The following is a 25,910-nucleotide window of genomic DNA, read 5'->3' on the forward strand; positions in this document are numbered from 1 at the left end:
GCCTGTGCGTCCGAGGCGGTGAGTGCACAGTCCACGTTATAATCTGACATATCTGTTTTATTGCAAGTACCGTATTTTTCATTTTATAAGACGCACCCCAAATTTAGAGGGGAAAAAAAAAATTAAAAAAATATAGGGTCCTGCTTATAATTCGGTGGTGGGGCGCTGTTGTAGTAGCGCAATCCTGCGGCAGTGCAGCGGGTGTCCCGGATGCTCGCTGTGGATGCTGTGAATCAGGAACATCCATAAACTGTAGGCAGTGCAGGCTTCAAAGGAATGGCACGTGGGCAAATTGAGCTGTCGGCTCAATGACGAGACGAAATCTAATCTGCGCACGCGCCACCACCGGGCACCATTTTCCTTAAGTCCGCTGCTGGGAGGTCAATGGACCAGGGGCGGCGCATGCGCAGATGAGATCTTGAGCCGAAAGTTCCTTCTGCGCACACGTGGACCCCAGGCGTCATTATTTGAAACCTGCACAACCAACACTTTTGAGATTGCCCCTACCTCACCGCCCACAATGAGCACACCACTATCACTGCCTGAAGAGAGCACCAGCACCGCCCGAAGTACAGCCCACAGCATCACCCCTGCCTCTTGTGACCATTCTTCACCCCTTCGTGAGCTACATTCAGCTTATGAGATGGATCCCTCATTTTCCTCCCAAACTTTTGGGAGGAAAGATGCATCTTATATTCCGAACAACACGGTAATTTCTACTTATTTCTACATATTTGTCGACGGTCATTCCTTGAGTGCAGGGTCCTCTCCCCTCCTTTACCAGTCTGTGCCTTGTATTGTACTTGATTTTATTATATATACCCCTTTCCACATGTAAAGCACCATGGAATGAATGGCACTATAATAATACCGTGTATGTGTGTGTGTGTGTGTGTGTGTGTGTGTGTGTGTGTGTGTGTGTGTGTGTGTGTGTTGTATATATATATATATATATATATATATATATATATATATATATATATATATATATATATATATATATATATATATATATATATATATATATATATATATATATATATATATGTATATATGTATATATGTGTATATATGTATGTATATATGTGTATATATATATATATATGTGTATGTATATATATATGTATATATATATATATATGTATATATATATATACTAGAAGGTGGCCCGATTCTACGCATCGGGTATTCTAGAATGTACGTATTGTGTAGTTCATGTATGATTTTTGATATAGATAGATAGATAGATAGATGTTGTGTGTAGTTACCAAGTGTTTGTGTAGGGCGCTGTACATGTTCTGGGTGTTGTCTGGGTGTGGCGGGGGGTGAGAGCGGTGTTGTATGTGTGTTGCGTTGTTTGTGGAGCGCTGTGTGTCTGTCGCGTTGTGTGTGTGTTTTGCGCGGTTTGTGTGGGTGTGGTGTGTTTGGGGGGAGGTATGTTTTGTGCAATGTGTGTGTTGTGCGGTATGTGCGTATATTTATGTATGCCGCGGTGTTTGTGTGTTGGATGTTGTGTGTCTGCAGCGTTGTCTGTGTGTGTGGGTGTCTGTGTATGGCGGTGTTTGTGTTTCCCTGTGTGTGTGTGTGTGTGTGTTGGGGGGAGGTGTGCACCTCCCATCGTGCTCCATCCCCCATGCTGCGCACCCCCCATCGTGCTCCATCCTCCATGCTGCGCACTCCCCATCGTGCTCCATCCCCCATGCTGCGCACCCCCCATCGTGCTCCATCCCCCATGCTGCGCACTCCCCATCGTGCTCCATCCTCCATGCTGCGCACTCCCCATCGTGCTCCATCCGCCATGCTGCGCACTCCCCATCGTGCTCCATCCGCCATGCTGCGCACCCCCCATCGTGCTCCATCCGCCATGCTGCGCACCCCCCATCGTGCTACATCCCCCATGCTGCGCACTCCCCATCGTGCTACATCCCCCATGCTGCGCACCCCCCATCGTGCTACATCCCCCATCGTGCTACATCCCCCATCGTGCTACATCCGCCATGCTGCGCACTCCCCATCGTGCTACATCCCCCATGCTGCGCACCCCCCCATCGTGCTACATCCCCCAAGCTGCGAACTCCCCATCGTGCTACATCCCCCATGCTGCGCATCCCCCATCGTGCTACATCCCCCATCGTGCTACATCCCCATCGTGCTCCATCCCCCATGCTGCGCACTCCCCATCGTGCTACATCCCCCATGCTGCGCACTCCCCATCGTGCTACATCCCCCATGCTGCGCACTCCCCATCGTGCTACATCCCCCATGCTGCGCACCCCCCATCGTGCTACATCCCCCATCGTGCTACATCCCCCATCGTGCTACATCCCCCATGCTGCGCACCCCCCATCGTGCTACATCCCCCATCGTGCTACATCCCCCATCGTGCTACATCCCCCATGCTGCGCACCCCCCATCGTGCTACATCCCCCATGCTGCGCACCCCCCATCGTGCTCCATCCCCCATGCTGCGCACCCCCCATCGTGCTCCATCCCCCATGCTGCGCACCCCCCATCGTGCTCCATCCCCCATGCTGCGCACCCCCCATCGTGCTACATCCCCCATGCTGCGCACCCCCCATCGTGCTCCATCCCCCATGCTGCGCACCCCCCATCATGCCCCATCCCCTATGCTGCGCATTCCCCATCGTGCTCCATCCCCCATGCTGCGCACCCCCCCATCGTGCTCCATCCCCCATGCTGCGCACTCCCCATCGTGCTCCATCCTCCATGCTGCGCACTCCCCATCGTGCTCCATCCTCCATGCTGCGCACTCCCCATCGTGCTCCATCCCCCATGCTGCGCACTCCCCATCGTGCTCCATCCCCCATGCTGCGCACCCCCATCGTGCTCCATCCGCCATGCTGCGCACCCCCCCATCGTGCTACATCCCCCATGCTACGCACTCCCCATCGTGCTACATCCCCCATGCTGCGCACCCCCCATCGTGCTACATCCCCCATGCTGCGCACCCCCCATCGTGCTACATCCCCCATGCTGCGAACTCCCCATCGTGCTACATCCCCCATGCTGCGCACCCCCCATCGTGCTACATCCCCCATCGTGCTCCATCCCCCATGCTGCGCACTCCCCATCGTGCTCCATCCCCCATGCTGCGCACCCCCCATCGTGCTCCATCCGCAATGCTGCGCACCCCCCATCGTGCTACATCCCCCATGCTGCGCACTCCCCATCGTGCTACATCCCCCCATGCTGCGCACTCCCCATCGTGCTACATCCCCCCATGCTGCGCACCCCCCATCGTGCTACATCCCCCAAGCTGCGAACTCCCCATCGTGCTATATCCCCCATGCTGCGCACCCCCCATCGTGCTACATCCCCCATCGTGCTACATCCCCCATCGTGCTCCATCCCCCATGCTGCGCACTCCCCATCGTGCTACATCCCCCATGCTGCGCACTCCCCATCGTGCTACATCCCCCATGCTGCGCACTCCCCATCGTGCTACATCCCCCATGCTGCGCACCCCCCATCGTGCTACATCCCCCATCGTGCTACATCCCCCATCGTGCTACATCCCCCATGCTGCGCACCCCCCATCGTGCTACATCCCCCATCGTGCTACATCCCCCATCGTGCTACATCCCCCATGCTGCGCACTCCCCATCGTGCTACAGCCCCCATGCTGCGCACCGGCCATCGTGCTCCATCCGCCATGCTGCGCACTCCCCATCGTGCTACATCCCCCATGCAGCGCACTCCCCATCGTGCTACATCCCCCATGCTGCGCACTCCCCATCGTGCTACATCCCCCATGCTGCGCACTCCCCATTGTGCTACATCCCCCATGCTGCGCACCCCCCATCGTGCTCCATCCCCCATCGTGCTACATCCCCCATGCTGCGCACCCCCCATCGTGCTCCATCCCCCATCGTGCTACATCCCCCATGCTGCGCACCCCCCCATCGTGCTACATCCCCCATGCTGCGCACTCCCCATCGTGCTACATCCCCCATGCTGCGCACCCCCCATCGTGCTCCATCCCCCATCGTGCTCCATCCCCCATGCTGCGCACTCCCCATCGTGCTACATCCCCCATGCTGCGCACCCCCCATCGTGCTCCATCCCCCATCGTGCTCCATCCCCCATGCTATAATAGTTCTCCTATTATACTCAGAGAGGAGTATAATAGGAGGACTGTAATAGGAGGAGTAGTCCTGGGGGGAGAGGAGTATAATGCCGGCTCCCTGCACATGTGTACCGGGAGCCGGTGTACGCTGGCAACTATGATACACATCGGGTAACCAAGGGACCTTAGTTACCCGTTGTGTATAATGGTTACCAGCGTTCACGGGCTCCGTCAAGATCCCAGCATCGCAAGGTTATGTCTGCGATATCCCAGGATGTTGTGAGTGTGTGGATGTGATGTGTGAGGTGTGTGTGAGAGTGAGTGTGATCTGATGTGTGTGTGTACTCGCCTGGGAGTCGGAGCTCCGTGTCAGTTGGGCCAGAGCGAGCGTGCATTGCGTGAGGGGGGCGGGGCCTGCAGAGAGCCAGGGCGAGAGGCCAATCCGTGTGGGGGGGCAGGGCCATGGCGAGCCCAGCGGCCAATCCGCTTTGTGTCACCGTAAGGACACAATTTTGGAGCATGACAGACAGACAGAATAAGGCAATTATATAGATAGATAGATAGATAGAGATATATATAATATACACCCTCACCTACTGTATCCTCACCCATCCCTTGTAGGCTGTGAACCCTCGGGGGCAGGGCCCTCTCGCCTCCTGTAGGCTGTGAACCCTCGGGGGGCAGGGCCCTCTCGCCTCCTGTAGGCTGTGAGCCCTCGGGGGCAGGGCCCTCTCTCCTCCTGTAGGCTGTGAGCCCTCGGGGGGCAGGGCCCTCTCGCCTCCTGTAGGCTGTGAACCCTCGGGGGGCAGGGCCCTCTCGCCTCCTGTAGGCTGTGAACCCTCGGGGGGCAGGGCCCTCTCGCCTCCTGTAGGCTGTGAACCCTCGGGGGGCAGGGCCCTCTCGCCTCCTGTACCAGTCTGTGCCTTGTATTGTTCTTTTTTTATTATTTATACCCCTTTTCCACATGTAAAGTGCCAAAGAATAAATGATGGTGCTATACTAATAAATATTTCCTATTAAATCGGGCAGCCTAAGATTTACAAAAAATGTCATATTACTTCCCAGAAAAAGCACCGTTCTTCTTGACAGACTCTGCCTAATTTTGCAGCTCTATTCCATTAGCGGTCCACCTTTTTGGGGGGAGAATTTATTTTCTTAAGAGCATGTATTTTGGGGTCTATATCTTTTTTGGAATTTAATGGCCACTGAATGGGTTAACTGAGAATCCATCAGTGAGCTGACTCTGATGGTCCAATGAAAGTTTCAGATTAATTTTATTATTTTATTTATTTCTGAGTTCCTCTCAGTTAATTTATAACCACAGATCACCTCAAAGTTAAATGTGTAGTAAAAAAAAAACCCAAAAGCCTGTAATAGTCAAATGGTGCTAAATTTTCAAAGAAATTAGCCCCAAATACATGCATTTAAGTAAAAAAAAAAAAAGTCCCCAGAGGATGACAATCCTTTAAGTGCTATTGCCGTCTCCGACATTTATGGCATCGATATTTTGAAGATTGGAGCGCAGCACAAGGGATGTCACCTACCAGCCCGTTTTCAAAATAGATGCAGATCCCACCATTAGATGTTTATGGCAAAACCTAAATGTCAGAGATGGAAATGACCCTTTACCTGCAATGCCAGACCTTGACCATTATCAAGAGTGACGTTTTCTGGAAAGCAGGTAGCCCCCGTTTTCTAATCTCGGCCCCTTTTACTGAGCTATTGTACAGAGAAAATTGTAAAGTAATTATATCATTAGAACTGATCAAACTTTTCTCCATTAAATTGGATCTAAAATTCCTATTAATCCTTCCTGTCGGATTATCTATTAGCAATCTGTATAAATAATTCAGTTCATAAAGTTCTATTGTCCAAATCAATAGTCCCCGTCTATGGACAACCAGATATCGGAAAAGTTGATTAACCGTCCAGAGATATTTTACGTAGAACAGTTTGATGGGAATATAAGTTATTAGCTGCTTAATATAAAATGGCAAGTCCATTAATATGGGATATGTATCACCGTTCCCTCAGGGTGGTCCGGACATGCAGCCTCTGTGTTTAAAAATATTTGGCTTTCGGGTGAAATTTCAAAATGATCCTAAATGCCCTCTGACCTTTTCATGTGACCTCACTGTGACCTTCTCTATTCTTTTGGATGCTCACGTCCAACTGTTCAATGTTTCAGGACTTGTTCTCTAACAAGGAGCTTAATGGCAATATTCCCAACAGGTGTTTGATCCATGAATCACCCAATAAATTTGGAGGTTTCATTAGAACTGGTATTTACAGTCCTCCTCATCATGAGACCAAGACGACACCTAACAATTGATCAGCAGTACCGCGCCATTGTGAGGCTTCAAGCAGGATGTTCTGAGATAGAAGTGGCCACTGAGCTTAGAGTGTCACCAGCAGGTTGTACAGAGAGACAGAGAGACTGGGAGAGGCACAGAAAGGCAGAGAAGTGATGTCCTTTGGCCACATCCCACACTGAAGACTGCTTCATTGTGAACAATGCCCTGTGGATCCGGATGATGAAGACTAGACAACTCCAGACACAATAATGGATGTGAGAATGTGAGAGGCACCCAAGTGTCAAGTCAGACCATTCAAAACTGTGGTTAGCATGCTTGACGACCTGCAAGGTACCTGATCGCACCACCAGGCATGGGTGTAATTTACACTGGACGAGGGACCAGTGCCCTCATTGCTGGTCACTGATGAAAGTTGATTCACGCTGAACAGAAATGATGGCTGCCAACAATGTTGGAGATGTCAAGGAGAGCGCTATGCATCAGCCACTGCTGTCACCAGATGAGCTTTTGGTGGTGGTGGTGTTGTTAGTGTGGGCTGGTGTGTCTAGTCAGTACAGAACGGCCCTACACTGTGTGACTGTACAGTGACAGCCCCTACTAGTGGAATATCATCATTAATCCAGTCATTGTGCTTCTGCATGAACAACACTGGTCTAATTCCATCTTCATGGAGGATAATGCTCCAGCTCATCGAGGTCGCATCATTATGGAACGGCTGCTGGAGACTGGAGGACCTCAAATGGAGCGGCTGCACTTTCTCCAGACCTGAATCCCATAGAAAACCTATAGGATCAGCTGAGTCACCATGTGGAGGCCGTAACTCTGTACCCCAGAACCTCAATGACCTGAGGTACACCCTTCAAGAATAGTGGAATGCCATGCCTCCGCAGACAATAACTCCACTGGCGACCAGCAGGAGGCGTCGTTGTCAGCTGTAATTGATGCTCCAGACCACATGACAAGTCATTGAAACATTAAAAGAAAAACTAAAAAAATATAATATATATAATATGCGCGCACACACACACACATATATATATATATAATATGTATGTATTAGGATCCACTCAGAACAGTGCACGTGCTCAAAGTCATATACAGAGGTCATCTTTTCAGAATAGATGTATGAGCGCCGCCAGCAGGGGCGTAACGATCGCGGTCGCAGAGGTCGCCACTGCGACCGGGCCCGCAGGGTTCTAGGGGCCCGGCAGCCGCTCTGCAGAGCCGGCTGCCGGGCCCCTATGTGTAGTGCCACTATGTAGTGGCCGACTGCGCGACCGTTAGGGGGCCGGCCTGTGAGTCAGGGGGGCCCAGTGTCTGCAGGGGGGCAGAGGGGCCCCTGACCTGGAGAGGCCACCAGGCGTTCCTGACCTGCTGCAGAGGAGATGTGCTCCTGCACGGCAGACGGAAACCATCCCTACCAGGACCTGCGATGATGTCACGCCCATGTGACTGTGTGGGAGGAGACACAGGAGGCCGGGGAGAAAGCAGCAGAAGATACTTCGAACACATGAGTGGTAATGAGAAAAGAGGGGACATGAGGGGAGGGGCTGCAGGGTGAGGGGGACATGAGGGCTGCAGACTGTGACAGAAGCATGTGAAGGGTGCAGAGTGTTTGAGAGGGGTAAGTTGGGGTATGGGCAGGGTGAGATATGTGGGTCAGGGTGTGTGTGTGATATGGGGGTGCAGGCTGTATAGGGAGCAGGGTGTGTGACATATGGGGGCAGGGGCATAACTACCGCAGTCGCAGGGGTCAGAAGGAGCTGAGAGGTACTTGTTTTTTTATTTTGCTGACGGCATGACACATATAGGCCCGGGGAAGCTGCCTGCATGATACATGGAGGCCCTGGTGGGGCTGGCTGGCAGGCTGCATTACACATAGAAACCCTGGGGGCTGGCTGCATGACACATGGAGGCCCTGGGGGCTGGCTGCATGACACATGGAGGCCCTGGGGGCTGGCTGCATGATACATGGAGGCCCTGGGGGCTGGCTGCATGACACAGGGAGGCCCTGGGGGCTGGCTGCATGACACATGGAGGCCCTGGGGGCTGGCTGCATGACACAGGGAGGCCCTGGGGGGGCTGGCTGCATGACACATGGAGGCCCTGGGGGGGATGGCTGCATGACACATGGAGGCCCTGGGGGGGCTGGCTGCATGACACATGGAGGCCCTGGGGGGGCTGGCTGCATGACACATGGAGGCCCTGGGGGGGGGCTGGCTGCATGACACAGGGAGGCCCTGGGGGGGCTGGCTGCATGACACATGGAGGCCCTGGGGGGGGCTGGCTGCATGACACATGGAGGCCCTGGGGGGGCTGGCTGCATGACACATGGAGGCCCTGGGGGGGATGGCTGCATGACACATGGAGGCCCTGGGGGGGCTGACTGCATGACACATGGAGGCCCTGGGGGGGCTGACTGCATGACACATGGAGGCCCTGGGGGGGCCGGCTGCATGACACATGGAGGTCCTGGGGAAGCTGGCTGCATGACACATGGAGGCCCTGGGGGGGCTGGCTGCATGACACATGGAGGCCCTGGGGGGGGGCTGGCTGCATGACGCGGCCCTGGGGGGGCTGTCTGCATGACGCATAGAGGCCCTGGGGGGGCTGGCTGCATGACACATGGAGGCCCTGGTGGGGCTGGCTGCATGACACCTGGTGGGGCTGGCTGCATGACACATGGAGGCCCTGGTGGGACTGGCTGCATAATACATGGAGGCCTGGGGGTGTGGCTGCATGATACATGGAGGTCTATGGGACTGCATAATAAACATGAAGGACACCTTATACATAGACTATAGCAGCGCATTATACATGGAGGTCTATGGGGCTGCATTATAATACATATAGGACTATGGGGGCTACATTATAATATATGGAGGACTATGGAGGCTACCTTACACATGGTCTGTGGGGGTGCATTATAAAGCATGGGGGACTGGTGCAGTATAAAATATGGAGAACTATGGGAAATGCATTATAATACATGGAGGACTATGGGGGTGCATTCTAATATATAAAGGGTTATGTGGGACCCTTTATACTATATGGAAGGCTATGTGGGGGCCATTATAGTATTTGGAGAACTATATATGAGGGAGGAAAAAGATACAAGTATGGGATGGGAATGTTTTGTGCTGGGGGAAAAGGGCTCTTTCCCATGCTCTGCTATACATCTCTCAGCACCCAGCTTTCCCATGCTCTCCTATACATCTCTCAGCACCCAGCTTTCCCATGCTCTGCTATACATCTCTCAGCACCCAGCTTTCCCATGCTCTCCTATACATCTCTCAGCACCCAGCTTTCCCATGCTCTGCTATACATCTCTCAGCACCCAGCTTTCCCATGCTCTGCTATACATCTCTCAGCACCCAGCTTTCCCATGCTCTCCTATACATCTCTCAGCACCCAGCTTTCCCATGCTCTGCTATACATCTCTCAGCACCCAGCTGTCCCATGCTCTGCTATACATCTCTCAGCACCCAGCTTTCCCATGCTCTGCTATACATCTCTCAGCACCCAGTTGTCCAATGCTCTGCTATACATATCTCAGCACCCAGCTTTCCCATGCTCTGCTATACATCTCTCAGCACCCAGCTGTCCCATGCTCTGCTATACATCTCTCAGCACCCAGTTGTCCAATGCTCTGCTATACATCTCTCAGCACCCAGCTTTCCCATGCTCTGCTATACATCTCAGCACCCAGCTTTCCCATGCTCTGCTATACATCTCTCAGCACCAGCTTCCCCATGCTCTGCTATACATCTCTCAGCACCCAGCTTTCCCATGATCTGCTATACATCTCTCAGCACCCAGCTTTCCCATGCTCTGCTATACATCTCTCAGCACCAGCTTCCCCATGCTCTGCTATACATCTCTCAGCACCCAGCTTTCCCATGCTCTGATATGGGAAAGCTGGGTGCTGAGGGAAAGATGTATGACAGAGCATGGGAAAGCAGGGTGCTGATAGAGGGATTTTAGATCATGGGAAACCTGGGTGCTGTGGGTAAAAGCCAAGTGTCAGCATCATTATCCCGTACCCTAAGTGTTGTGTACATGGAGGGGGGCCCCGGTCCAAAGTTTGCACCAGGGCCCATCAAACTCTAGTTACGCCACTGGCCGCCAGCATTGCTGCAGAGGCTACAGGGGTGGGGGTGGTTGGCCTGTCAGTGTCATACACCACACGCTGTGTTACATTAGTCTGCATGGCTGTCCCAGAAGGAAGCATCTTCTAGAGAGGATGGACAAGAAAGCCTGCAAACATTTTGCAAAGACAAGCAAATTAAGGACATGGATTTCTGGAACCACATACTGTGTCTGATGAGACAAAGAAACTTATTTGGTTCAGATGGTGTCAAACATGTGTGGCAGGTGAGGAGGACAAAGACAAGTGTTCCCTGCCTACAGTCAGGCATGGTGGTGGGAGTGTTTGGTTTAGGGCTGCATGAGTGCTGCCGGGTGTGAGGAGCTACAGTTCATTGAGGGAACCATGAATGCCAACATATACTGTGACCTACTGAGCAAAGCATTCCAACATTCCTTCATATTCCAACATGATAATGACCCCAAACCCCTCCAAGACCACAACTGCATTACTAAAGAAACTGAGAGTAAAAGGGCTGGACTGGCCAAGCGTCTAAAGACCTAAACCCCATTGAGCATCTGTGCAGCCTCCTCAAACAGAAGGTGGAGGAGCGCAAGATCTCGAAGATCCACCAGCTCCATGATGTTGTCATAGAGGATGGAAGAGGATCCAGGGGTTCCCGTGAAGCTCTAGTGAACGCCATACCAAAGAGAGTTAAGGCAGTGCTTGAAAATAATGGTGGCTACACAAAATATTGACACTTTGGACACAATTTGTCCATTTTCACTTTGGGGTGCACTCACTTTTGTTGCCAGTGGTTTAGACATTAATGGATGTGTGTTGAGTTATTTAGAGGACACCAAATTTACACTGTTATACAAGCTGCACACGGACACTGTATGAAAGTGTTAGCTCTTCAGTGTAGTCCCATGAAAAGATATAATCAAATATATACAAAAATATGACGGGTGTTAACTTATGATATACTGAATATATTAAATGAATGAATATATATTTCGTGGAAACCAGAAGTTTACATACACTAAGAGGACACATCTGCAGGTTTTTCTCACTAGCTGACATGACATCAGAATAAAACCTGTTCCGTTTTAGGTTAATATCTCAATTACAGCTGAAAACGACGCCTCCTGCTGGTCACCAGTGGAGTTATTGTCTACGGAGCCATGGCATTCCACTCTTCTTGAAGGGTGTCCCTTGTGTGGGTGTGTATATGTGTATACGTGTGTGTACATATATATTATATATATTATATAATATATATGTATGTATATATATATATATATATATATATATATATATATATATATATATATCTATATATCATACATGCATGCATACATACATACATGTATGTATATGTGTGTATGTATATATATATTGTCTGTTATATTCATATATATTTTATAACATATACACATGCTAATATATATTATATATATAATATATATTAGCATGTGTATATGTTGTAAAATATATATGAATAAAACATACTGAAAATAATAAATACATGTGTGTGTGCTTTTGCAAATTTTCATTTACAACTGAAGCAAATTACATTTTTTATATATATATATATATATATATATATATATATATATATATATATATATATATATATATATATATATATACAATTATAAAATATATGTATATATTATAAAGTGTATATATTATAAAGTATATATAATAATAATATATATATATAATAATTATTAATGTATTAAATAAAAAAAAAAAATGAACATAGTAATAAAGGTAAAATATATTTGTGAGGTTGGTTTCCGTGTTTATTTCACTGCATATTATTGAGCAAGCAAAAGGTTTTCTCACCATCTCCATTCCTTTGCTTTTTCTGCCCTCATGTGGCCATTAGTGGAATTGCTAGACATTGTCGCTGGTCACAACTCCTTATTAGAAGATGCTATTGTACTGATTGTAAAAAAAATTATGTAATGCACTTTTTTATGAAATATAAAAATTCCAATTTTTATTTTTTTATTTTTTTTTAATTTAACCTCTTAAATTCTGGTTAATCAGAAAGAGGTTTCTTTGTTTCAGATGCAGCAGGTTGATCTTTTGGGGATTACAATCAAGTCTCTGGCAGAAATCGAAAAGGAGGTAAGAAGAAAACGAGTGGCTTTGAGTAATGTTTGTTGCTGGCTTTATATTAAGTGCATGGTTCTTAAAGGGAAACTGTCACCAGGTTTCCCCAATGAAAGCCAAAGCCACCACCTTTAATTGCATTACTGCAGTTAATCACCTTTTGTATAAGTCCACTTTCGTCCACCCCCCCCCCCCCCCTCCCGCATATCCCAAAAAAAACCCTTTTCTAAGCCTTTTAAACTAAGACAAGGGGAATTTGACATTGCATACACACATACATGTAGAAAGTTAAAAAACATATCTAATATATTTGGGAAAATAAGTATTTAATACACTGCCGAGTTTTGCAATTTTTGTTCCCATATACAAAGAATGGAGAGGTCTGTAATTTTTATCGTATTGATTGCCCCTGTTTGAACTCGTTACTGTATAAACAACACCTGTCCACACACTCGATCAGTCACACTCCAACCTCTCCACCATGGCCAAGACCAAGGAGCTGTCAAAGGACACCATGGACAAAATTGTAGATCTGCACAAGGCTAGGATTGGCTACATGTCAGTAGGCAAGCAGCTTGGTGAGAAGGCAACAACTGTTGGCACAATTATTAAAAAATAGAGGAAACACAAGATCGATATCAATCTTACTCAGTCTGGGCATTCATGAAAGATCTAACCTCGTGGGGTAAGGATTATTCTGAAAGAGGTCAGGAATTTGAGAGAGAACTGCCACTGGGCTCTGTACTCTGAAGCAGGAATATCAGAATAGTAGTAGTTAGTGCTACATGGTTTGAAGCTATAGTCTGACTTTGTGAGTGAAAAGACATCTTAAAATATTTTTAGGGGAAAGCAGAAGAGCGAGAGCGACTTCACAGAAAACTCGCTGGGCTCTGAACTGTCAGCTGCACAAGCAGGCATATTGGAGAAATTAAAATCACCAACTAGTTAGTGCTACAGGGTTTGATGCTATAGTTTTAACATGTCTCTTCTCTCACTTACAAGGTTAGGCTATAGCTTGAAACCATGTAGCACTAACTGGTTTGCGGTTTTCCATGTTACAATATTACTGCTTGTGCAGCTGAAAGTTAAGAGCCCAGTAAGGAAGCTGCTCTTGTGCTTTCCTCCTAAATATTTTAAAATGTCTCTTATCTCACTCACAAGGTCAAACATTTAGAGGGGAAAGCAGAAGAGAGCGATCAGCTTTACAGAAAACTGACTGGACTCTGAACTTTCAGCTGCACAAGCAGGCATATTGGAGGACTGAAAACCGTCAACCAGTTAGTGCTACATGGCTCCAAGTGATAGTCTTAACATGTCTCTTCTCTCACTTAATTACAAGGTCAAACCATGTAGCATTTACTGGTTGTCCGTTTTCTGTCCTCCTATGTTACTGCTTGTACACCTGAAAGTTCAGAGCCCAGTGAACATTTTCGATAAAGCTGCTCTTGTGCTCTCCCCTCTAAATGTTTAACCCTAGAACGCATACCTGGGGCCTCGCAGGCCTGCTAGGTTATTTGTTTTCTATGGTAGATTTCTATGGTTGCGTGTTCTAGGGTTAAACATATCTTTTCTGTCATTTATTTATAGGGTCAAACATTTAGAGAGGAGAGCGTAAGAGAGTGAGAGCAGCTTTACAGAAAACTCATTGGGCTCTGAACTTTTCAGCTGCACAAGCCGGAATATTGGAGGATGGGAAAACCGACACCAGTTAATGCTAAATGGTTTGATGCTATAGTCTTAACAGGTCTCTTCTCTCACTTACAAGGTCAAACTAATTCACACCATGTAGAACTAACTGGTTGGCAGTTCTCTGTCCTCCAATATTCCTGCTTGTGCAGCTGAAAGTTAAGAGCCCAGTGATCCTTCTCTGTAAAGCTGCTCTCGCTCTTCTGCGCTCTCCTCTAAATATTTTAATATGTCTCTTCTCTTACTTACAAGGTCAAACTATAGCTTCAAACTGCGTAGCACTTACTGTTTGGCGGTTTTATGTTTTCCGATATTCTTGCTTGTTTAACTGAAAGTTCAGAACCTAGTGCCAGTTTTCTCTGAAATTCCTGACCTCTCTTAGAATCCTCCTTACCCCACGAGAGGAGATCTTGCATGGATCCCAAGACCGAGTAAGATTGACAGTCATCTTGTGTTTTTTTTTCCATTTTCTAATAATTGTGCGAACAGTTGTTGCCTTCTCACCAAGCTGCTTGCCTATTGACATATAACCCATCCCAGCCTTGTGTAGCTCTACAACTTTGTCCCTGGTGTCATTAGACATCTCTTTAGTCTCTAAATGTTTTCACATCTCCTCTCACTTACAAGGTCAAACATTTAGAGGGTAAAGCAGGAGAGAGAGCAGCTTTACTGAGAACTCACTGCTCTCTGAACTTTTCAGCTGCACAAGCAGGAATGTTGGAGGATGGAAAACCACCAACCAGTTAATGCCATGTGGTTTGTAGCTATAGTCTGACCTCTGTGAGAGAAGATACATGTTAAAACAGAGCAGAAGAGCAAGATCAGCTTAACATAAAACTCTCACTGGGCTCTGAACTTTCAGCTGCACAAGCAGGTGTAAGAGAACAGAATCCATTTTGTTCTCATTGTGTCCATCTTGTCTTATAACTAATGATGTCATAGGGTCCTGCTAAAACTGATGGGTGGCAAAGTTTCACATTTCTGTTCTCGCCCCTACTGCTCTTAGTGGTGCATAGTTCAGAGGAGACTTTTCCTTTATCTGTGACCCTATATAAACTGGTCACATCTAATATATAAAGCTATGTGTGTGTGGGTATGTGTATGTGTGTGTGTGTGTGTGTGTGTGTGTGTCCGCTAAAGGAATCCGCACTGTCGCATTTATAATCGCAAGATTTTGCACAGACACCTCATGTGACTCAGGGAACGTCGTAGACTATTTTTTGACAGGAAAATTTTACCTTGCGCTTTACAGTTACTCTCCAAAAAAAATGCCTCCATTAACCTGAATGGAGCTGGGAGCTGCAAGTTATTAATAGCAGCTGTGGTTGGTTGCTATTAATAACAAAGGACATTCATAGTATAAGAAGCTTATGTGTGAGGTAATATGATGTCAGCGGAGAGACAGACACAGGGGGGAGAGGCAGACTGGGGGGGGGGAGAGGCAGACTGGGGGGGGGGAGAGGCAGACGGGGGGGACAGGCAGACGGGGGGGACAGGCAGACGGGGGGGGAGGCAGACAGGGGGTGGGAGAGGCAGACAGTGGGGGGGGAGAGGCAGACAGGGGGGAGGGGAGAGGCAGACAGGGGGGAGGGGAGAGGCAGACAGGGGGGAGGGGGAGAGGCAGACAGGGGGGGGTGGGGAGAGGCAGACAGGGGGGGGTGGGGAGAGGTAGACAGGGGGGGTGGGGAGAGGTAGACAGGGGGGTGGGGAGAGGCAGACAGGGGGGGAGAGGCAGACAGGGGGGGGGGAGAGAGGCAGACAGGGGGGGGAGAGAGGCAGACAGGGGGGGGGAGAGGCAGACAGGGGGGAGGGGGAGAGGCAGACAGGGGGAAGAGGCAGAGACTGGGAGAGAGACAGAGAGACAGTTACTATCCCGGGCAACGCCGGGTACTACAGCTAGGGTACTACTAAAGGAGAATTCTTTGAGTAGACCATACTAAGCATGTGTGTGCTGTATTGATTTCCCGAGTGCTCGCAAAACAAATCTTATTTATTTGGAGTTCAAAAGGCATAGGAGGAGTGTATTTTGCTCACACATCATAAGCTTTTAAATAGTTGAACAGAAATATCTAAAAATTTTGAAAATTCACATTATTGATGTCTATTTACTCAGGGGAGATGCAAGATAATAAGAGATAACATCCAACAATAAGATAAAAAAATGCAAATATTTCTATAAGAGTAACAATAAATCCGTTGCTTGCAGACTTACCCTAGATAAACTACATGTTAAACATGCAGTAGCAAAAAGCATTTGTCCCATATTTCCTGCATCACGTCTTTTTTTTTTTTTTTTTTCCCCTCCCCATTCTCCCTCCTTGCTTCTTACTCCTTTGTTTCTTTCTTCCATTCCCAAATGGCTGGAGATTCGTCTTGATTATAATTGCTGTTAGCCACGCATATCTAATTTGTGTCTTTTTAAGAGCTAATTAGCGAGTACTCGACATCTTTATGTGTTGTGTTGGGATCCAGTCGCCTCTTTGCAATTCAGCTCCAGGAGGTTTGTGTTTGACAAACAGTCTCACACTTGACTGCAGTAACCCCTTCTGTTCCTAAAACGACTTGGGTCCTTTCTAAGATAGAACCAATCACCAGATAACAAGTGGGCGTTTGGCTTACATTTTATCCCTTTTCCTCCCCGGAGTATTCCCTTTTCCCTTTTATGTTTTTGTTTAAATCCGGCATACAGTTCTATAGATATGGTGAATAATAGATTTAGTGCAAAGTAGCCTAAAGACCCGCCCACGAGGAGCCTGTCCTTGTATAAGACAATACAAATTAGCACTAAATTAAAATCCCGTAACTCTAGAACTGTATGGCAGATATAAAGAGAACCTTTCACCAGTTTTTGCTTCTAAACCCTGCCCATCCCCTTTAAGATCATTCCTTTAACCCCTTTTATATCAGCAAACCTCAGAAATAGAGTTTTACACTTGTTCCGCACTGCATGTAAATTGCGCCATCTAATCTGATCAGCATCTCAAGATTGCGATCAATGTCGCTCCGGTCTCTTCAAGAGCCACCTCTTGTAGTGGCATGTAAGGTGATGATGTCTACGTCATCCACACAGTGCCCAAAGTCTCATGCCAGCGCAGTGGAATTACTAGCTTTTCAATAGGACAAAACAATCACTGATCTCGGGAGACTAGCCAGAGAAAACACTGCCGGCAGCCAACGAAGGCGCTCAACACAGTGAAATCCTAGGTGCATTGCCCCCTGGGAAATATGCAGATCAAAAAAGTCAGTGGAGCCTCTGTTACTCCACACTGATGAGGGGCAATACCCCGAAACAGCTGTCTGTGGATGGATACCTGGCCTTGGTATTTCCCTTGTCATATCTTAAAAACTTGTCAAAGAGTTGGATATTGACTAAGAGGGCCACTTAATATGGTGGTTATGGTGGTCTCCTAAAAAGAGCCACTCTTTGGCTAGGTCCTTCTCGGAGGGATATCTGGCTAGTTTCTATGTCAAGACTCCTAAAAGAGGCTCCACTGACTTTTTTTTTTAGCTTTTCAATAGGGAACAGTGAGGTGCGCCTGCGAAGGTCTCCTATTCCACTGTGCAGGCATGAGACTTCAGGCACCGTGTGGATGACTTTCATAAAATTACAAGAGACTGCATTTGAAGAGACCGGGATGGCACTGATCACAATCTGGAGACATCCATTGGACCAGACTGTGCAATTTACATGATGGTATACAGGGACATATCTAAAGTTATAAAGGGGTTGCAGGAGCCCCATTCCATTCACATGATCTTAAAGGTGATGGGTAGCGTTTTATAAACAAAAAAATGGTGACTGGTTCCCTTTAAACAAACAAAAAAAAGAGGACTGCTCAGGGGAGCAGCAGGAACAAATAGCTAAAACTGGCCACTTTTGGCACTTACTACTTTAAAGAGGTTTTCCACTACTAATATTATCCCATTTTGTTTGTCCTAACTCCTCCTAACTCTTTCATAATATACTTCTGCTATCTACTCTGCTGCTGAAAGTTTATCTCTAAGAGGCTTTCAAATACCTTTTTATTGTTGTAGCTTTGATCCTTCTGGCTACAGTGGAGAACCAGACCAACTGCGCAAGCCACATCAAAAGTGGGGGTGGGGCTGCCTCTCTGTGAGTTACAGCAGTCTGGGCATTCATGCCCAGATCAAACTTCATGCTCCTCTCAGCCCCCTTCCCCCAGTGATGTGCCTTGGTCAGTTGGTCCATTTCCGGTCTGCAGACAGGAGGATCACAGCTACAACAATAATAAAGGTGTTGAGATAAGCTTACAGGAGCAGAGTAGATAGCAGACCTATATTACGTAGATTACGTATATAAAGTGTTAGTTAAGAAGAGTTAGGACAAAAGAAAGGTGTAGGATATATTAAAGAGATTTTCCACTACTAATGTTATCTCCTTCCTTTCATTTGTCCTAACTCCTCCTAACTCTTTCCTAATATACTTCTGCTATCTACTCTGCTCCTGTAAGTTTATCTCTAGGAGGCTTTCAAATACCTTTTATTATTGTTGTAGCTTTGATCCTTCTGGCTACAGAGGAGAATGAGACCAACTGAGCAGGGCACATCACTGGTGGGAGTGGGGCTGCCTCTGAGTGACAGCAGTTTTGACATGCATGCCCAGATCACACTTGACGCTTCTCTCAGACCCCTTCCCAGTGACATGTCCTGCTCAGTTGGTCCAATTCCAGTCTGCAGATGGAAGGATCACAGATTCAACAATGATAAAGGTATTTTTGAGCTTCTTAGAGATAAGCTCGCAGAAGCATAGCGGATAACAGAAGTATTTTAGGAAAGCGTTAGTTAGGAAGAGTTAGGACAAAAGGAAGGGGATAACAGTAGTGTAAAACCTCTTTTAATGTTTCCTACATCTATGTCAATATACACACTTGTTGCTCTTTTTAGAACTAGATCTAAACAAGACCTGACCTCTTCTTTCACATCGGGCATTAAACAAAAACTACTTTCTGATCTACAATCGACAGTTTATATAACTTTCTTTTTTCTTGCCGCTATCAGACCAAATAGCACAACACCGTCTAGGCTGTATGAATACTTTTTTAGAGGTTTTTATTAAATTCCCAGACATAGAATTTAAATGGTCGTGGGTTCAAATCCCACTAATGACCACACCTGCAAGGACAGTCAAAGACTCAGAAAAACAGCACTCCTGGGATAAATTTGTCTTTGGTGCTCAGATAGGGTCCAAACCCATAACTCAGAAGTATATTAAATTTGGCACACACTGCACAACGCCTCTAAGTAGATCAGTCAGTGTTCCAGTCTTCTACCTAGCTAATTGTCAGGTCCTGAGCTCCTGTCCTGTTATCCCTGTGTCCATTTCCAGTGCCTGCCCTCCAATCCGTTCCAAAGCTGCCTGTCTGCCCTGGTCATCCCACCTGTACCTGCCTGCATTTGTGTCTGTTCCTGAGTCTGTCTTCTGCCACAGTCACTTTGCTGGCGTCCGTCTCGCGGTGAGAGCTTAGTTAAACCACTCCCACTAAAGGGGAGCAGTAGTGACCAAAAAACGAGTTTCAAATTTTACCATATGACATACCCAGAGGTGATTCCCATATATAGCGCTCTATCCCAAGAGCCATAGAAGCTTCTTAAAATAAATCTAAATGTGAATGTGTCACCAGTCTTTTGTTCCCCCTTATGAGAGCAACACTATCAAGTAGCAGAGATCAGCTGTCACTCATGTTACTGGTTGCTGCAGTTTTGATAAAATCCCTGTTTTAATTGCTTCAGATCTCTTTGCAGGCTGCGCTCTGTATAACCCCACCCACACCACTGATTGGCAGCTTTCTGTGTACACTGTGCCATTCAGTGGTGTGGGTGGAGTTATACAGAGCTCTTAAATTTACATGGCAGCTGAGTTACTAGTCCTCTAGCGATGATCTCCCACTGATAAAACAGGGATTTTATCTAAATTATAGAAAGCAGCCCAAGAAGTGACACACTGCAGGAATCTGTGTCTGTGCCCGTACATCATGCTGCTCCTCTCAGATTAGAAGACAAAAACCTGGTGACAAATTCCCTTTTAAGGTAATATAACAAACATATATATAGTATCTATCTAACACACCTTCTCATTCAAAGAGTTTTCTTTATTTTCATGACTGAAAATTGAAGATTCACATTAAAGGCATCAAAACTATGAATAATTAACACATGTGGAATGAAATACTTAACAAAAAAGTGTGAAACAACTGAAAATATGTCTTATATTCTAGGTTCTTCAAAGTAGCCACCTTTTGCTTTGATTACTGCTTTGCACACTCTTCGCATTCTCTTGATGAGCTTCAAGAGGTAGTCACCGGAAATGGTCTTCCAACAGTCTTGAAGGAGTTTCCAGAGATGCTTAGCACTTGTTGGCCCTTTTGCCTTCACTCTGCGGTCCAGCTCACCCCAAACCATCTCGATTGGGTTCAGGTCTGGTGACTGTGGAGGCCAGGTCATCTGGCGTAGCACCCCATCACTCTCCTTCTTAGTTTTCTTAGTCAAATAGCCCTTACACAGCCTGGAGGTGTGTTTGGGGTCATTGTCCTGTTGAAAAATAAATGATGGTCCAACTAAACGCAAACCGGATGGAATAGCACGCCGCTGCAAGATGCTGTGGTAGCCATGTTGGTTCAGTATGCCTTCAATTTTGAATAAATCACCAACAGTGTCACCAGCAAAGCACCCCCACACCATCACACCTCCTCCTCCATGCTTCACGGTGGGAACCAGGCATGTAGAGTCCATACGTTCACCTTTTCTGCGTCGCACAAAGACACGGTCGTTGGATCAAAATTGGATCCAAAGATCTCAAATTTGGAGTCATCAGACCAAAGCACAGATTTCCACCCATCTAATGTCCATTCCTTGTGTTCTTTAGCCCACACAAGTCTCTTCTGCTTGTTGCCTGTCCTTAGCAGTGGTTTCCTAGCAACTATTTTACCATGAAGGCCTGCTGCACAAAGTCTCCTCTTAACAGTTGTTCTAGAGATGTGTCTGCTGCTAGAACTCTGTGTGGCATTGACCTGATCTCTAATCTGAGCTGCTGTTCACCTGTGATTTCTGAGGCTGGTGACTTGGATAAACTTATCCTCCGCAGCAGAGGTGACTCTTGGTCTTCCTTTCCTGGGGCGGTCCTCATGTGAGCCAGTTTATTTGTAGCGTTTGATGGTTTTTGCCACTGCACTTGGGGACACTTTCAAAGTTTTCCCAATTTTTCGGAGTGACTGACCTTCATTTCTTAAAGTAATGATGGCCACTCGTTTTTCTTTACTTAGCTGCTTTTTTCTTGCCATAATACAAATTCTAACAGTCCATTCAGTAGGACTATCAGCTGTGTATCCACCAGACTTCTGCACAACACAACTGATGGTCCCAACCCCATTTATAAGGCAAGAAATCCCACTTATTAAACCTGACAGGGCACACCTGTGAAGTGAAGACCATTTCCGGTGACTACCTCTTGAAGCTCATCAAGAGAATGCCAAGAGTGTGCAAAGCAGTAATCAAAGCAAAAGGTGGCTACTTTGAAGAACCTAGAATATAAGACATATTTTCAATTGTTTCACACTTTAAGTATTTCATTCCACATGTGTTAATTCATAGTTTTGATGCCTTCAACGTGAATCTACAATTTTCAGAGTCATGAGAATAAAGAAAACACTTTGAATAAGAAGGTGTGTCCAAACTTTTGGTATGTACTGTAAGGACTATGATGTTAGGCTGATGCCTCGGGAAGAAGCCATGTGAGATGAATCACAAGTTGGGTGAGTTGATCCCATGGGGCTGATTTATGGTTTTCATACTCTTAAATTCTTTGTCTGTGACTATAATAAAGATCCTCAATAATGTGTAATTAGTTAGACAGTGGTACAATATTTTGGGTATTTGTTGTGTGATCTAATAGAGGCAAGAAAAGGGGAATTTATCCAAAAGCCCCAAACTGTCAGTGTTGGATCAGAAGGCGGTTTCCATCTAAACAGAGACGGCACAAAGAAAATGTTCACCCCCCCACTTAGTGCACCCTCGGCATAGCCAAAAAGTTAAGTGTACCATCCCCCATACTTATTTTTTTCCTCCTGTGTAAGGACAGAGCTGTCAGTCTCATAAAAGGGCGGAGGTAGCTGCAAAATAAGTAGGTGTGAATGTGATCCAAGTCATAAACCACAGACAACAGAGACACTGGGGGGGGTGGAATAGTATTTCTAAGGCTGGACAAACCTTTGGCCAATGGCCCCCTAGTCCTTTCCTTCATGGCATCAAAGGTTGGGCCAGCATAATCCTATGATAATGGCATAATATCTGTTGGAGTTTTTTTTATTTTTTTTTGTACAGGGCTCACAGTTGAGTTTGTCCATTGGAATGTACTGATTGTGTCCTAAATGTTCTGTAAGATATGTTAGCATGGTGTAAACTATAGAAATAAAGCATTCATATTGGCTTTCTATGGAGTGAATCATGTAAACTGTTAGCGCCCTCTAGTGGTGGCAGAGGTAACTTAAGATTTTTCATATTTGGCTAGGACTTTACAGCTCTATCCTTCAAAGCGATTTGTAATTTGGCCATCAATCCAAAACTTAAAAATTAAATATGAGTTAAAGTGTATTCTGAAGTTTAAAAGCTATCCAAACTTCCCGATCGCTGGTTGTCTGACCGCTGGTATTTCCCCCACCCCCTCCCTGTTCCCAAGAACTGGGGCTTAAAGTGGGAGTGCGCACGCGGCAATCTCTGGCAGTCCCTTTAAAAATAGCGGCAGTACCAATGCCAAGCAGAGCTCAGGTTCAGGGGATCAGTGAGGGTCCTAGCAATTGGTATGTTATTCCCCCTTCTATAGGTATAGTATAACTTCCAAACTTAAAGAGGACCAACCACCAGGATTTTCCTATATAAACTAAAGCCAGTGCTATACTGGCGCTATCATGCTGATTCTATACATACCTTTACTTGTGAGATCGGATGTATAGTTTCTGAAATACAGGCAAGGACAGGCAGGGAGACAGGGGCGGGAATAACTAGCATAACCCTACCCACCTATTAGATATTCTGTAGCTGCTATCAATCAAATAACAGTGCATTTCACAAACTTTACTTGCCTGTATTTCAGAAAGTATACATCCAATCTCACAACTAAAGGTATGTATAGAATCAGCATGATAGTGCCAGTATAGCACTGGCTTTAGTTTGTATAGGAAAATCCAAGTGGCCGGCCCTCTTTAAAGAGGTTGTCCTATCCTTAGGATTGGTCATCAATGTCTGATTGGCTGGGTTCCGACACCCGGCACAACCCCGCCCCCCCACCCCCGCCGATCAGCTGCTTAGTTCTGGAGCTGCTCCGTCCACTGATCGTGGCTGTGACTGGGTACTGCGCATTGACTCTCATTCAATTCAATAGGAGGCAGATGTGCAGTACCCGACCGCTATCAGTTGACGGTGCAGCTACGGAACTGAGCATTTCCAGCTGCTGCCGCCAGCACCAGCTGACCGGTGAGGTTGTCTGATCCTGGCTGGTCAGACATTGATAGGTCATCAATCCGTGTAGAAGTTGTGGATAACCCCTTTAAGAATACTCCTTTTAAAGTTACAAAGAGAAAGAAGAGCTTTACTTCTGGAGCCCCCAAGACAACGCTGCCGGGTCTCTAGCACTTGGGTGTTAGCCTAGCCAATGAGGTCACTTATTTCATCTTTTTTTAACCTGCCTAGAAAAATATCTGGACCAGAAGTGTGCTATTCCTGGAGAGCGGCTGATTGACATTAGCCCAGTGTCCCCTTGATAACGGAGTTTGAAACTGTTGCGGACAGAACATATAACAGCGGGAACGGCTCGATCCACCATGACGACTAAATGGGCCATCAATGTCCTACTGGTCTGGGCCCGACCTCAGGGACTCCTTACCCATTGAGACTTGTCCTTTTCACTGTTTTTTCTTAGGAATGGCTCCATCCAGTGCTGAAGCCACTTTGTGGCCTCTTCATTGACCTGAAAAGGCAATTACTCTTGTGCTTTAGTATTTCTCTTCTCTCTTTACCTTTTTTGTAGACTTATATAAAGCTTTTCTTTTTTCGCGAGATGGGTTGTAGCTTTGAATGACACCTTTTCAGTTTACCATACAGTTTAGCATTTTTTTTGTACCTTTTTCTTAACCATTTTTTTTTAGCTTTTTTTATGTACTTTTTTTATACATTTTTATAGCTTTTTCTTTATACCTTTTTTTAACCTTTTTATAGTTTAATTGATAAAAAAATTAGACCATTATGTAAAGTATTTTTGTATAGCTTTTTTTATACTTTTTTTTTTACTTTTTTTTTTTAATAGCTTTAATACATTTTTATAGCTTTTTCTTTATACCTTTTTTATAGTTTAATGGATAAAAAAATCAGATCCTTGTGTAAAAAAAATATAGCTTTTCTATACCTTAGCTTTTTTAATTTACTTTTTTATGCATTTTTATATTTTTCTTTTAATACATTTTTATAACTTTTTCATACTTTTTTTTTTTTTAGCCTTTTTATAATTTAATGGATAAAAAAATTAGATCGTTGTGTAAAAAAGATATAGCTTTTTTTTATACCCTTTTTTTAATCTTTTTTAGCTTTTTTTATAGCTTTTTTTTAATACCTTTTTATAGATTTTTCTTTATACCTTTTTTAACCTTTTTATAGTTTAATGGATAAAAAAAGTGTAAAAAAAAAAAGCTTTTTTTTATACCTTTTTTAACCTTTTTGCTTTTTTTTATAGTTTCATGGATAAAAAAATTAGATTGTTGTGTAAAAAAAATATATAACTTTTTTATAGCTTTTTTTTTATCTACTTTTTTATAGATTTTTATAGCCTTTTTTAATACATTTTTATAGCTTTTTTTTTTATACCTTTTTCAACCTTTTATAGCTTAATGGATAAAAAAAATTAGACTATAAAAAAAAAAATTACACCTGCAGATATTTATTTATTATATGTATGTATTTTTTTTTTTTTTTTTTTTTTTAGATCTTTTAAGGCACTTCAACCTGCCGTCAATAGTTTTGGGAAATTTATTTCTTCCATTGGAGCCTTCAGGGGCACGGTGCTGCTTGGCAAATGATGGCACTCCATGATCACATCGTGTGGGGTGTTGATGGGTATTAGTAATGACAGCCATGATGGTACTGCCTCTGTCATGTGCTAAACAGTGGCATCTAAGGCCGTTTTCACACATCTGGCATTTCGCCGCTTTGCCGGATCCGTCATACTCCAGTACAGGGCAATGGCATCGCGCCAAGCTACGGTCACATGCTGCCATGTGACCCGAGCTTGCCGCGATGCCATTGTACAGTATTGCACTGTACTGGAGTGTGACGGATCCGGCAAAGCGGCGAAATGCCGGATGTGTGAAACCGGCCTTAGAGGATTGATGTGTTGAGTGATGGCTAATTACTGTCAGGGGTTGGTCATGTACCCAACGGGCAAGAACGCTGGGTGAAGCCATCAAAGATAAAGACCTACGATGTCTTCTCACATATACTTGTTATAGGATTCTCGTTTGGTGACATGTAGCGATTTTCTCTTTGGCCACAAGATGGCAGCACTGAAATGTTCTATCCTCTTGGCGCAAAATTCCATCTGATGGCTTCT

General features: G+C 45.9%; 1 protein-coding gene across 3 annotated transcripts in view; it reads left to right on the top strand.

The window, feature by feature from the left end:
• The window catches only part of MVB12B (multivesicular body subunit 12B), a 154,765-nt gene that overhangs the window by 118,602 nt on the left and 10,253 nt on the right, over positions 1-25,910 (top strand). For 2 of the 3 annotated variants that reach the window (XM_075324162.1, XM_075324164.1), the window contains 2 exons: positions 1-18; positions 12,548-12,628. The exon at positions 1-18 is cut by the window's left edge and continues 38 nt beyond it. In XM_075324162.1, the coding sequence (XP_075180277.1) occupies positions 1-18; positions 12,548-12,628 (99 nt within the window). The remainder of the gene's footprint in view (positions 19-12,547; positions 12,629-25,910) is intronic. The other variant, XM_075324163.1, reaches the window with a different exon arrangement.

Source organism: Anomaloglossus baeobatrachus, chromosome 9 (genome assembly GCF_048569485.1).
Source record: "Anomaloglossus baeobatrachus isolate aAnoBae1 chromosome 9, aAnoBae1.hap1, whole genome shotgun sequence".
NCBI classification, from domain to species: domain Eukaryota; kingdom Metazoa; phylum Chordata; class Amphibia; order Anura; family Aromobatidae; genus Anomaloglossus; species Anomaloglossus baeobatrachus.